The sequence below is a fragment of the Ictidomys tridecemlineatus genome, chromosome 2, assembly GCF_052094955.1.
Source record: "Ictidomys tridecemlineatus isolate mIctTri1 chromosome 2, mIctTri1.hap1, whole genome shotgun sequence".
NCBI lineage: Eukaryota > Metazoa > Chordata > Mammalia > Rodentia > Sciuridae > Ictidomys > Ictidomys tridecemlineatus.
In genome coordinates, this window is record NC_135478.1 from 178620278 (window position 1) to 178635140 (window position 14863).

Below are 14863 nucleotides of genomic sequence, written 5' to 3' on the forward strand. Positions count from 1 at the left end.
TGGAGTAGAGTTCAGAAAGCTGCACCAACAGTGCTCATTGAAGAGAAATTTTTTTTCACAAAATTGACTTTTTCTTTTAAAGCAAGGCCTTAGAAGACCCAAAGGACATTCTAGGACCTCCAATTAGAAATAATCAGCTGGGATTCTACTAAATAAACTCTCTAGGTGAAAGGCTATCTGCTCAGAGAGTCATAGAACCTGACTATGGCCCAGCCATTACTGAAGCTATGACAATAAGACCATTACTTGCTATAATCTCTAAAAGGCAAGGTTGCTTTGGATTGTGTTGAAGGACACTCTGAAAATTATAAACTGTACAGAAAGTGATAGTCCAGGGGTAAAATCTGCAATTTTTTCCCAAAGACTAGGCTTGGGCAATAATGAATAAATAGGTCACAAACTATTTTTCAAAATTAAAAGCAGCAGAGATAAAGATGGCCCATTTAATGTTCTGAGATCAAGACAATACAGTTCAAGATGGGTCCTGCAGTACCTGGTACTTTTATTAAAAAATGATTTTGCTTTGTAGAATGAGATACAAATTGTTATTCAATGGAGAAATATAGAAAAGCAGGCACTTAATTAAATTTTAGTGGTAGCAATTCTGTGGTTAGCTTTCAGAAGACAGGGTTCAGTATAAATTTAGTGGTGACTAAACCAGAAAAGAAAAAAAGAATCAGCTGATTTACAAAGAATGGTATTACCCTAAGTAGCCCCTTGAGATCTGGCACCTTACCCAAGCCTTTCCTTGCTCTCTTCTGGTGTCAGCTGATCAAAGGTCTTTGCTTCTTCAGCACCCAAGAAGGCATCGTGATCATAATCAAAACTCTGAGCATCATTGTGAACTTTGTCGCTAAGTTGAGGCTCATGATGTACACGGTCCTTCTTTTCTGTGGGTTTGCTCAAGGCAAAGGCTGTGCACAGGGACAAGCACATAAGGAACTGTCGCAGGTCCATGATAATCGGATCTTAAGAAAACAAAAGGCAGTTGATAAAGGAGACAATAAGTTAACAATTAAACAAGAAAACATTCATGTACCAGTTAAATTTTTAATATACATACAAGTCTATGCAAGTCAGTTATATTACCCAAGTATTTTATTTAATCCACACAATAAATATGGAAGATTATTGAAATCTCAAGATTATGATGGTGGGAAATTTTTACCAGTGTTCTTCATCGATTTTAAGTTGATAAGGAATTTATAGCTAAAATCTTTTTGTAAGTAGTGTCTCTATAAAAGACATCAAAATAGAACTTTAATCCTTTTGTCTGAGTTGATAACAGTTTAAAGTCATAGGACCAAGATTTAAATCCTGACTCCAAATCCTTAATTTTTTTATACTATATTAGTGGTATGGTCTTCAAACTTGGCTGGTTATTAGTCACTTAGGAAGCGTTTTTAAGTAAGTTTCCCCATTGATTTAGAATCTCCGAAGTTGCATCTGTATATTTAAATGCTTCTCCCATGATTCTGATGACCATCCCATTAGGAACTAATGAAATATTGAATAGTTTCCTTGTTCTATAACACCAATTTTTTCAAGTCCCAGTTCAACCCTGAATCACCATCAAAAACCAAACCAGTTAGATGGTCCTGTCATAAGAACTTCTTTATCCCTTTGTACAGTTGGGTTTCTCAAACTTGCTCAAACATAAGAATCACAAGGAGTACTATTCAAATACAGATTCCCAGGCTCTTCTCCAGACCTCCACACTGCTGCTCTGTAATCACAGGGAACTTCATGAACAAGCACAAAGCTGGAACATTTTATTGAAAAAATGTGATTAAAAATCTGCAGAAAAGCTTTGAGTTAAATACCTGTTTAGCACACTCTATAGATATCCCACAGTAATGTCCAGAGGTTAAGGCCATAGAGGTAAAAACAAACAAAAAACTTAAAATTTAAAAACCAAGGGGAAAGGTTTTCCTAGGCTTTCATTTAAAGAAAAAAATTTTAGTTGTCGATGGACATTTATTTATTTATTTATACGCAGTACCTAGAATTAAACCCAGTACCTCACACATACCAGGCAAGGCTCTACCACTGAGCCACAAACCAGCCCCTAGGTTTTCATTTTTAAATTAATCTTCCATCAGTGGAACATGGACTTTGAATGTTCCTGCCCCCAGTGAGAATAAGTTTTTGCAATTTCACATTATTGCTCACTCATCTCCCATTATGCCTAATCCCTGGTACCTTTGACTGACTTTATTTGGAAGTAGAGGATTTTTGCAGATGTAATCAAGTTAAAATGAAGTCATGTTACTCTAGAGTGGGCTCTAATCCAAAGACTGGAGTCCTTATTAGACAATAATTTGAACACAGACACACTGAATGAGAGTGCCATATACTGAAAGAGGAAGAGATTGAAGTGATGAATCTACATGTCAAGAAATGCCAAAGACTGTTAATAGCAGAAGCCAGGATTAGCTATGGAAGGATCCTCCCCTAAAGTCTTCAGAGATTATGGTCCTGCCCACACCTATGACTTTGAACTTTTAGCCTCCAGAACTGAACAACAATAAAATTCTATTCTTTTAATTCACTCAAGTTTGTAACAGTTTGTTACAGCAGCCCTAGGAAACTAATAGAAGGCTACAGTACACAGGGATCCTGTACTACAGGAGAGTTAAATGAATTACACCCCGTCCTAATCAGCATTTTAAACCAGTCACAGATTTCACCTTCCTCAGGATGTCACTAATGGACCTAGCTAGTCTAAGCATTCACAGTTTCTATGTAAATACTGATAAAAATTTAAAAATTCTTTCAGCATAACTTCTACAAGTTCTCAATTCAGAATCCCTATAAAATTCCTTATCTTGATCCTGTCTCAAAGTTTTGGGAACCAGAATGAAGGAAGTGAATTGAGTCAGGGAATAAGGAAATCAAACATCCCAATATATTACACACCTTTCAATGTAAGTCCATTTTTCTTGTAAGTCCCAATTAATAGCTAAAAACGTAGGTTATATTAACTTGGATTTATACAGCCCTTTGAATTAAAAAAAAAAAAAAGCCCAGTACAGCTAAAGGTGAATATGTTATATAAAGATCCTATAAAAAGGAAAGCAAATAGAGAAATAAGTTTAATTGCCACACAACCTATAGTGCTGACTATATAGAAAGACACAAGCTGAGGCCTCCATGAACATCTTCCAGGCTATGAAAGAGCACAAAGGGCACAGGATACAATCACTGGGAAAGCAGGGGAAGGGAGAAGTCCTGGACTGATAGAGGATACAGCATCAGAGTAGAAAGCATTACAGAGTAAATAGATCAGCGCCAATAAAATGAAAAGAAATATAGCTAAAGGACTGGGATTGTACAGTTCTTGCCTAGCATCGTGTGAGGCACTGGGTTTGAATCTCAGCACCACATATAAATAAATAAAATAAAGGTCCACTGACAATTAAAAAATATTTTTAAAAAAGAAAAAAAGAGAGCTGGGGTTGTGGTTCAGCGGTGGAGCACTGCCTGGCATGTGGGGGGCCCTGGGTTCGATCCTTAGCACCACATAAAAATTAATAAAATAAAGACATTGTGTCCAACTACAACTAAAAAATAAATACAAAGGAAAAAGAAAAAAAGAAAGGTAGCTAAGGAGGTAATCAGGGGTGGTTACTCCCTAAGCACCCATTCTCAAAAGAGATGGTTAGGCTGGGGTTGTGGCTCAGTGGTAGAGCGCTTATCTGGCATGTGTGAGACACTGGGTTCTATCCCCAGTACCACATAAAAAAAATAAAGTTATTGTGTCTATCTACAACTAAAAATATTAAAAACAAAAAAAAGAACCTGTTACCCAATGATGTGATAATTAAGACTGATGAAAATCCATCAGAGGAAGCAAGGAGAAAGCAAGATCACGAGATCCATAGAGAAAGGGGGTAGAAAGTGTTATCTTTCTTATACTGCTCCCACCAATGTTAGATTTGGTTATACTTCTGAAACTTCCTCAACATTTTCATTCCATTCCATCAAAACACACAAATTGTACAAAGATACCATAAGAAGATGTTCAATGATGACAGCTTGTTTTTTGTTTTAATTTTTGGGTACTGGCGATTGAATTTAGGGTGCTTTACCACTTAACCACAGCTACTGACCTCTTAATTTATTTTGGGATGGGGTCTTGCAAAGTTTTCCAGGCTAGCATTGAACGTGTGATTCTCCTCCCTCAGTCTCTCTGAGTAGCTGGGATTACAGGTGCATACCACGGCAACCAGCATGAGAATTTTTAGTTATTAAAATAATTGGAGAGTTGCACAGAAGATGGAAGTAGAACCTCATTGTTATACAGAATACATATATGATGTTGTAATGAGAAAAAGAAAAAAAAAAGTGTGTCACATTACATTGGATAGAGAGAAAGGATGGGAGAGGAGGGGAGGAGTAGGGAGGATAGGAAGGGCAGCAGAATAGAATAGACAATATGATTGATGTATGTACATTCCATGTATGTATTATATATCAAAATGCATTCTACTGTCATTATGACTAAAAAAATAAATAAATAAAAGTTTAATAAAATAAAATAATTGGAAACAAGCTATACCAGAGAACTGGTAAGACATTAAATCTACATAAAGGAAAAGTACACAGAGTTTAAAAAGAATGAAGTGGATCTATCTTCAGTGAAAGAGCACTCACCAAGATACATTAAGTATAAAAAGCAATTTAAAAAATAATGTCAAGATCTCTCTTTTTGGAGGGTGGAAGTGGAGGTGGAGGAAGGTACTGGGGATTAAACCCAGGGGCACTCAACTACTGAGTCATACACCCAGCCCTTTTTATATTTTATTTTGAGAAAGCATCTGGCTGAGTTGCTTAAGGCCTTGCTAAGTTGCTAAGGGTGCCTTTAAACTCTCGATCTTCCTGCCTCAGCCTCCTGAGCCACTGGGATTACAGGTATGTGCCACAGCGCTCAGCTCAAGATATCATTTTAAAAGCAAAAAAAAAGTAAAGAGTCTCCCCAGGTTGTTTAAATATATATAAAATATAACACACACAAGAAAATGGGGTGGTCAAATAAACACCCACGTGTAAACAGTAGTAATCTCTAGGCTCAAGGGAAAAGACACAGGAGTGCAGTGGGTCAGTGAGACCACTATGGAAGTGAACTTTAGTGCACATTTAATTTTTGTAAATAAGCACTCTCTCATATGTATTACCTTTTAATTTAAACATTAAAAAAATCTTTTCAATAGTAGGTGGCAAAACAGATATTTTCAAGCTGTATTTCAAAAGATTAAAGGAAAAATGCATATCTATCTTTGAAACATAAGAAAAAAAATTTTTTAAGTAAAATATTGGTCAAGGCAAATAACATTTCAGCTGACCCTTCAATAATTTAGTCTATCAGTTACATCAGTTGAACAGTACAGAGAAAATCAGAGACTTAGTGGCTCTTTTAAATTCAACATCAAAGTTGGCTATTAGAATCTATTTTAAGATAAAATGAAATTTCTACCCAAAACTAAATAATTCTTTAGATAAATACAATTTTATGAACTGAGGAACAGGATATGCTGTTGATGTTGGTAACATGATCAAGCAATAGCTATGCCAGAAGCTTACAGAGGCAAGTAAAATCAGGAGTCACTGTAACAAGGGATTTCCCTTATGACTACTAATAAGGGAACTTCACGTTTAGAAAAATGTTGAAAGTGGTTAAATATGTCTTTAGAATAAAATACAGCATAATACCCTAACAACTCTTGCAAACCCCAAATATTCCAAAATGAATAAATGGCTAAACACTTGGGTCCTGGAAAGAGTAGAAACTGTACAGTTTGGAGACATGTAGCATACAGAAATACAACAAATTGATTCACTTTGTGATTTAGAGGGAATACTACATTTATGTCTGACTTAATATTTTGATACAAGAACATAAGAATCCCAAAGACAATAAAGATCTGGCTTTATCATGTATTCATTTTTCTTTCCTTCTACTCTCTTAATTTTGCCATCCCCACTTCCCTACAGGCTCCCACATTTCATTAATCAACACTTCTCAAGTCTCTACCATCCCAAATCAGTCTTTCCCAGACAGTTATTTCTTCCAGCTTGCTTTCGCATACCCACAGGCGTGTACACTGCTGCCTCTGCTTCAACATCCACCATCACCTAAAATCTGGCTTTCTATCTTACCACTGATGAAACTGCCAAAAAAATTCATCAAGGACCACCTGACGGACAAGGCCAATGGTCCTACCTAATCTTCACCTCTCTGCAATAAGCAATGCAAAAATCTGCACTTTAAATAACTTCTATTTGAGGGGGAAAAAGCTCTTTGTGCCCACATATACCAGCTCCTGACTATGAGACTCTCTAACAAAAGGCCTCTTGTTTTATGAATATAGACACACAAAAATAGAAAATCCATATACATATAAAATTTCAAGTAGAAACAAAGGATATCCTTATAAGACAAAGGATATTTTATGTGGGAAAAAATGAAAAGCAGCAGCATAAGTTTTTCATACAAGGCATATGAAGAACTACATTAATAGAGTTCATTTCTGAACCCGAATCTGAACTCTATCATTCTTTTTTTAACCACACTGAACTCAAAAGTTAGAAAGCTCCAAGCTAAAGGACCCTTCTCACTTCTCTACCGACTTCAGCACAGCTACACATCAAAAATTAACATATTAGAAAAATTTATGACATACAAATGAAAACTTAGCTGTATGAGCTCTAACATGTGATGTAGAAGGTAAACCAAGGGTTGTGAAAAATGAACCTCTCCTTCTCCCAATATCAAATATCCTATAAGTTTCTCTAAAATTCTGTCCCTCCTTTATCAACAGTAGTATCATGTATATACACACACACACACATTTTTCACAGTATCACACACACACACACACACACACACACACTTTTCAGTATCAGGGATTGAACTCAGGGGTACTTGACCACTGAGCCACATCCCCAGGCCTATTTTTGTATTTCATTTAGAGACAGGGTCTCAATGAATTGTTTAGAACTTCGCCATTGCTGAGGCTGGCTTTGAACTCGAGATCCTCCTGTATCAGCCTCCCAAGCTGTTGGGATTATAGGTGTGAGCCACCACGCTCAGCAGCATCTAATATTTTTTTTTCTAAAAAAGAAAAAAATGTCTAGCCATTATCCACATGAATCCTAATACCTTACTTTATGTGGTTAATGCCACATTTATAGTGTTATATTTTATATCAAAAGTATACTATTTTATGTATTACACCACATAAAATGTATCAAAATTAATTCACCTGTTTAAAAATTTTCCTCTGAAAATTTAAAATGACACAGGTGTCTGGTATTATACTTCTACTGGACAGAACCATGTTACAGAGTTACAAACTAAAGGCCTAGAACAGAAAAGGTTATCAAGTAGCTAGCATCCTTTTGTAGTATGTCACCAATAATGGTCTTCTGCAAAGTTATTATCATGAATTATTTCAGTAATCTAAAGGAGAAAAGATTAATGACATAAGTTTGATTTTAATAACAATGAGTCATATGAAATCTATTTTATATATGCAAAAATTTCCTTGAAAGCTCTAAATTCTTACCTCTATCCCCATTCCTTCCTTCCTACTTTTGATTAAAAAAAAATCCATTGATCACAGAAAGTAGACTGTTTCAGGAAATTCAGATGTTTAAAATTAAATTCAACTTCTCAGGAATAAAAACAATAAGAGATCCCCCAATTACGGGTGACCATAGACCCATTGCTCAACTTTAATCAGTGGGAGAAATGGGTGTGGTGGTAAAATTCCAGTTCTCTGAGCTGGACATTCAGCAGAAAAGGCATTTCTCCATAATGTAGCCAAAATGGAATCTCACTGCTTAAGTGTCTACTTCAATTGGAGATTATGGTTAACAGCCTGACAGCAATTTACCTATACTCAACTGTACCAAGGCCTAGGTTATAAAATCTGAAAAAATAATGTCATCCTTCATAATTTGACAGGAGACATAACACTGACAAGCCACTTATTTAATATTTCTCTAGTGACAGTGAATTTATATTAGTTCATTAATACATTCTTATTAATTGTGGCAGTGGGAATTCATTTACAAGACTGCTAAGTATATAAAAGTACAAAATTTAGCTGTTGAAGGAAAATACCTGATAAGGAAACTAATGGTCCAAGCTTCATTAGTTCTATAATCAAAGCAACCCAGCAGAAACCTGAAATTTTTCTGGCTACAAAATCAAAAATTTTCTTGTAAGAAAAAAGTTCTAGAAATTCTGGAAGAAAAACGTCTCCTTTTGGTTGATGAAACTTTAATACATAATTAAGTATTATAAGAGTGCTATGCAAAATATAGAAACAAGAGATTTGATGTTTGTTAATTTTGTGTATTGGTAATACACATGAAATCTTCAGAACTTGGTAGTTATTTTAGCTCAACCTTTCTTCAGGGTCAAATGCCTATAAATTGTTTTAAAATTCTAGATGAAAAGACCTATTTACTATGATCACTCAAGCTGGAAGTGATCAGTACTAATTCTACATTTGTTTGTAGCACTCCATAATCATGATCACAGGCTACTTTAAGTTATCTCCTTAGTTCCCCTACAGATTCTACATATTTGGGAGAATTTCTTCATCTAGCTATTATAAATTTTTCTCCCTCTATAGTTTCTAATGCACTGTCTTGCACTTTTTAGATAACATTTTATCAGATTAAGTGGGTAGTACTGGGCAGTACTATGGTGCTGCCTGTTTGTGTTCTCCAACCCAATTCCCCTTACTGGATCTGGCTAAAAGCCAGCTACTTTCAAAAGTGTTATTTCAGCTGTCTTAACTCTAATACATAAATTGCAACATCAGCAACATCCATATTGAAAAGCTCAGAGAGAGAGGATCTAGGGCCTTTTTCTTTTTAGGGAGTACTGGAGATTGAACTCAGGGGCATTCAACCCCTGAGCCACAGTCTAACCCTATTTTGTATTTTATTTAGAGACAGAGTCCCACTGAGTTGCTTAGTGCTTCCCTGTTGCTGAGGCTGGCTTTGGCTTTGAATTCCCAATCCTCCTGCCTCAGTCTCCTGAGCTGCTGGGATTACAGGGGTGAGCTATCACTCCTGGCAGGATCTAGGGCCTTATATCCTAACAGGCATTTCTAATTGCTATTCCTGACTATACTGCTATCCCTCCAACATCCCTGGCATTTCCATGTTACAGAAAATCTGTAGTACCAATGTACAGATTGTGTGATGAATGCATAGATACTGCTACAGTAAGTATCTCTTGATACATTACTGGATGAATGGAAGCAAATAATGATGAGACATTGGTTTCAAAGCTCTACTGAGCACCATACACTCTAGAATACTCATTAGATTTTTGTAGTTTATGGCTCTCCTAGTTGTAATTCTAAGAAAAAGAAAATAGAAACCCTTGAATTGCTGAATACTCAGATCAGGCCTAGGGAAATCATTTTATCTACAAATACAATTCATAGATTATCTCTGATCCCTCATTTCAACTGTTCCACAAATTCTTCAGTGATGACTATTATTTGATACTTGGTTAGCTCATCTAATGAGGTAAAAAAATGCATTTGTCTTAGGTCAAGTTTCTTTCCATGGCAAACAGTAATTTATCAGAGATTCTGGGGTTCTCTACTCCCAAAGCTCAATAAAATACTAGAAAAAAAAAAAACTAGATGCAACCTATTCACAATTCATTAACGTTGACTTTATGGTCCAACTTAGGAAGTGAAAGCATTTCAGTTCTCAAAACAAACAAACAAAAATCCACTTCTCGGGGACTATGTACACTAAGAAATTCAAACAAAAAGCCCAAAAATTTTAGCAGGAGATCCAGGAAGTTTTTTCCTTGATACAAAAGCAGCTTTCCAAACTTCAAACCACTCAACAACTCTTAATCATGGCAGCTGCAGGGAATTAAGTTTACTTCATAACACAGTATGATAAAGTCAGAACTGGGATCTAAGGTTGGAAGCAATAAAACAAGGTTAAAAAAAGAGCAATTCCTTAATAATGCGTTTAAGACCGTTCTTGTTGCTGACTCAACTATGCACCAAACACCGGAGCTCAAAAATTTCTGTTTTTCTTTGCAATTATATAAGATATTCTAAAAAAAAAAATCACGTAGGGTCTTCATTCGTAATTTCCACCCTCTTCCTACACCCTTTAAGTCAGCGAACACGACTTTCTTGGCAGAGGCACCCAACTCCCGGGATGTGGCCTTGGGGAGGGGCTGGCAGATCTAGGCTGGCGGGGGAGTGGGAGGTGGCAGGCAGCAGATTCAATAACCCTTCCTTACAGTTCTCCGACCTTCAGGAGGCAAACAAAAGTGACCCTCTAGTCCGAGGGACACTGTGAAGGGTGTAGATCAGGAACCCGAGGGCAAGGACACTGGCAAGCCAGGCACAAAACATTACCCAACAAGACATGAGTTAGGGAGCCAAAGTTTGACGCGACGCAGCACTCACAGCGTGCGGGAATGCTAGCTGGGAGTTCCATCCCAGGAGGAGCGCCCCGGGCCCTGGAATCCTGGAAAGGCTCAGGCCTGGACTCCGGCACTAGCAGAGACACGAGCTAATAATGAAAAAAATGCCCACGCCTCTCCAGTAGCAAGGCTCTAGGACAGAAAGAAAGCGATAAGGACACGGCGGCGGCAGAAGGCTTGAGCACCACGATACCTACCTTTCTCGCAGCCTCACAGCCCAAGTCACGGTGGCCGCGGTTCACCCACCGGCTCAGCTCACACGCGAAAGCACCGCCCAACCGGAAGCGAGTCTGCGCCCCGCCCTCATCCGCCTCGCCGCGGCTTCCCAACCAATCATCAACAAGCCCCCCGTCGACGCAGAGCTTTCCCGAGTAGCCATTGGCCCCACAATTGCGTAGCCCGGATAGGCTGGAAAGCGCCACGTCCCCGCGAGCGCGCCGAGTTGCGTGGAGCTGATTCCCGCCCAAGTCTAGTCCCTGGACCTGCTGCAGGCCCCAGCCTGGTGCTTGGGCGGCGTGTAGGCGCGGCTGTCCGGACGCCACGTCCCCATTCATAGCGCGTGACTCTGCCTCCACAGGATGTCTGGAATTACCTTGCTAGTAATCTTCATGCCCACAAGACCGTAAATCCGTTTTTTACGGTCACCGCCATTACAATGGTGAACAGTCTCAATCTCTTACCCTTAAACCTTGCTGCCCAGACGTGGCATCTAGTGGAAGCTCTTCTCTCTGGCTATCCTGTATCTTTTAGCTTTGTCTCCCACCACGCCCCTTCACTTATAGTGCTCTGGCCACCATCGTCTAGTCTTTCCTTAACTACTTGTCCTTTCACATTTCTGTGATCTTTGTTCACCAAGCGTCTTCCTTTGCCTGGAATAAATTCATTTTCTTAATTTTCTGTTTGTGAAGGCCAGTAGAAGTCCCAGTTCAGTTGTTAGCTCTAGGAACCTTTCCTGACCCCACTAAGCATAATAACACTTATTTGCCTTCATAGCACTTTGTATCTTCAGTACACTACCAAATTTTATTGTATAACATTGCTTATCTATAATAACTTACTCTGGGAAACGACTAAGTTCCCCAAATAACTTCCAGAGTAGAGATCTGCCTATTCTTTGTATTTACAGCCCTGAGCTTACTGCCCAGGTCCGAGAAATTGCTCAGTAATACAAATTAAACTGAAGAAGTAGACTTCATTGTGTATCCCTGGTTTAGGAGAAACACAGGATATAACTCACTTGTTCATTTTAGTGTCATGAATTGAAACAAATACCGATGAAGCGTACTCTATTTTCTACACTACTGGACTGCATACCTAAATTCTTAACATAAAGCCTCTATAGTTTAAAATTCAGTTAAGAGAAGTAGTAAGTTCATGAAACATTTAAATGCAAAGCAAGTTAGTTTAAAGTGCCAAGATGAAAGACTGACAACTAATGCTCTGGGTATTCAAATAAAGGAGTGCCAGTGACCCTTGGTGGTAGCCGGAGAGGGATTCATAGGAAGGTGTGACTCAGGCTAGACTAAGAAAATCCCAAATGGACTAGTCAGCAAAAGGAATAGCAAAAATAAAAGCAAGTGGGGAAGCAGAGCAGAGGGTAAATTCTCAGGCCAGGTAGGGACTGAGAAAGGTTAAGAGAGGAAGCCATGCAGAAAAACATAGGTGCATGGAGGTCTTGATAGTCTGAGGACACTAAGCTGAAGGCAATGGGAATTGTGAGTCTCCTTTGGAAGTTTTCTAAAGTTGTGCCTATGTGGGGGCCCTGTGGAATGAGATTGAGAGTGGTTCTCTCAGACAGGCACATCTTCAAATAGGGATTGACTATAAAACAGGAGGTATTACTTAAAAAACTTTTTTAAAATGCCACCTGAAGTCAGGTACTGTGCTAGGTACTGGTGGATGCACAATGAAGGGGACATCATCCCAGCCCTCAAGAAACTACAGCCAAGTGGGAGAATCACCACTCTGGAAGTGTCATAGTGAAGGCTGAACAGGTAGTGAGATTCTGCTAGAGATACAGCCCTCAAACCTTGACATTCCCTGTGGATAGGGACCTGTCCTGGCAAGGAAAAGGAAACAGAAATGAAACCTTTATGCCAGATATATATACGTATATCTGGATTTGAACCCAGGGGCTAAGCAACATCCCCATCCCTTTTATGTATTTTATTTAAAGACAGGGTATCACTGAGTCTCTAAGTGCCATGCTATGTTGCTGAGGCTGACTTTTATTTTATTTTATTTTTTATTGGTTGTTCACAACATTACAAAGCTCTTGACATATCATATTTCATACATTAGATTCAAGTGGGTTATGAACTCCCAATTTTTTACCCCAAATGCAGATTGCAGAATCACGTCGGTTACACATCCACAATTTTACATAATGCCATATTAATGACTATTGTATTCTGCTACCTTTCCTATCCTCTACTATCCCCCCTCTCCTCCCCTCCCATCTTCTCTCTCTACCCCATCTACTGTAATTCATTTCTCTCCTTGTTTATTTTCCCATTCCACTCACAACCTCTTATATGTAATTTTGTATAGCAATGATGGTCTCCCTTCATTTCCATGCAATTTCCCTTTTCTCTCCCTTTCCCTCTCATCTCATGTCTCTGTTTAATCTTTTCTTCCTGCTCTTCCTCCCTGCTCTGTTCTTAGTTGCTCTCATTATATCAAAGAAGACATTTGGTATTTGTTTTTTAGGGATTGGCTAGCTTCACTAAGCATAATCTGCTCTAGTGCCATCCATTTCCTGCAAATTCCCTGACTTTGTCATTTTTTAGTGCTGCGTAATGCTCTATGGTGTATAAATGCCGCTTTTTTTAATCCATTCATCTATTGAAGGGCATCTAGGTTGGTTCCACAGTCTAGCTATTGTGAATTGTGCTGCTATGAACATCGATGTGGCAGTATCCCTGTAGTACCCTCTTTTAAGGTCTTCATGGAATAGTCCGAGAAGGGCAATAGCTGGGTCAAATGGTGGTTCCATTCCCAGCTTTCCCAGGAATCTCCATACTGCTTTCCAAATTGGCCGCACCAATTTGCAGTCCCACCAGCAATGTACAAGAGTACCCTTTTCCCCACATCCTCGCCAGCACTTGTTGTTGTTTGACTTCATAATGGCTGCCAGTCTTCCTGGAGTGAGATGGTATCTTAGGGTGGTTTTGATTTGCATTTCTCTGACTGCTAGAGATGGTGAGCATTTTTTCATGTACTTGTTGATTGATTGTATGTCCTCCTCTGAGAAGTGTCTGTTCAGGTCCTTGGCCCATTTGTTTATTGGGATATTTGTTATCTTATTGTCTAATTTTTTGAGTTCTTTGTATACTCTGGAAATTAAGGCTCTATCTGAAGTGTGAGGAGTAAAAATTTGTTCCCATGATGTAGGCTCCCTATTTACCCCTCTAATTGTTTCTCTTGCTGAGAAAAAACTTTTTAGTTTAAGTAAGTCCCATTTGTTGATTCTTGTTATTAACTCTTGAGATATGGGTATCCTATTAAGGAATTTGGAGCCCGACCCCACAATATGTAGATCAGAGCCAACTTTTTCTTCTATCAGACGCAGAGTCTCTGATTTGATATCAAGCACCTTGGTCCATTTTGAGTTAACTTTTGTGCATGGTGAGAGGAGGGGATTCAGTTTCATTTTATTGCATATGGATTTCCAGTTTTCCCAACACCGTTTGTTGAAGATGCTATCCTTCCTCCATTGCATGTTTTTAGCCCCTTTATCAAATATAAGATAGTTGTAACTTTGTGGATTAGTCTCTGTGTTCTCTATTCTGTACCATTGGTCCACCCACCTGTTTTGGTACCAGTACCATGCTGTTTTTTTACTATTGCTCTGTAATATAGTTTGAAATCTGTTATTGCTATACCGCCTGATTCACACTTCCTGCTTAGAATTGCTTTTGCTATTCTGGGTCTTTTATTTTTCCATATGAATTTCATGATTGCTTTATCTATTTCTACAAGAAATGCCATTGGGATTTTGATTGGCATTGCATTAAACCTGTAGAGAACTTTTGGTAATATCGCCATTTTGATGATGTTAGTTCTGCCTATCCATGAACAGGGTATATTTTTCCACCTTATAAGATCTTCTTCTACTTCTCTCTTTAGGGTTCTGTAGTTTTCATTGTATAAATCTTTCACCTCTTTTGTTAGGTTAATTCCCAAGTATTTTATTTTTTTTGAAGATATTGTGAATGGAGTGTTTTTCCTCATTTCTGTTTCAGAAGTTTTGTCGCTGATATACAGAAATGCATTTGATTTATGCGTGTTGATTTTATATCTGCCACTTTGCTGAATTCATTTATTAGTTCTAGTAGTTTTTTGTAGACCCTTTTGGGTCTTCTAGGTATAGAATCATGT

The 14863-nt window shown here is 38.2% G+C and overlaps 1 protein-coding gene across 3 annotated transcripts in view; it reads right to left on the reverse strand.

Annotated features, from left to right (window-relative positions):
* Calu (calumenin) overlaps positions 1 to 10817 on the reverse strand; it is a 32643-nt gene extending 21826 nt beyond the window's left edge. For 2 of the 3 annotated variants that reach the window (XM_013356041.4, XM_005319429.4), the window contains exons 1-2: positions 10681 to 10817; positions 737 to 968 (exon numbers count right to left, since the gene is read on the reverse strand). In XM_013356041.4, the coding sequence (XP_013211495.1) occupies positions 737 to 957 (221 nt within the window). In that variant the 5' untranslated portion in view covers positions 958 to 968; positions 10681 to 10817. Of the gene's footprint in view, positions 1 to 736; positions 969 to 10680 lie in introns of those variants that run through there. The other variant, XM_078040272.1, reaches the window with a different exon arrangement.
* Between the last annotated feature and the right edge of the window lie 4046 nt (positions 10818 to 14863).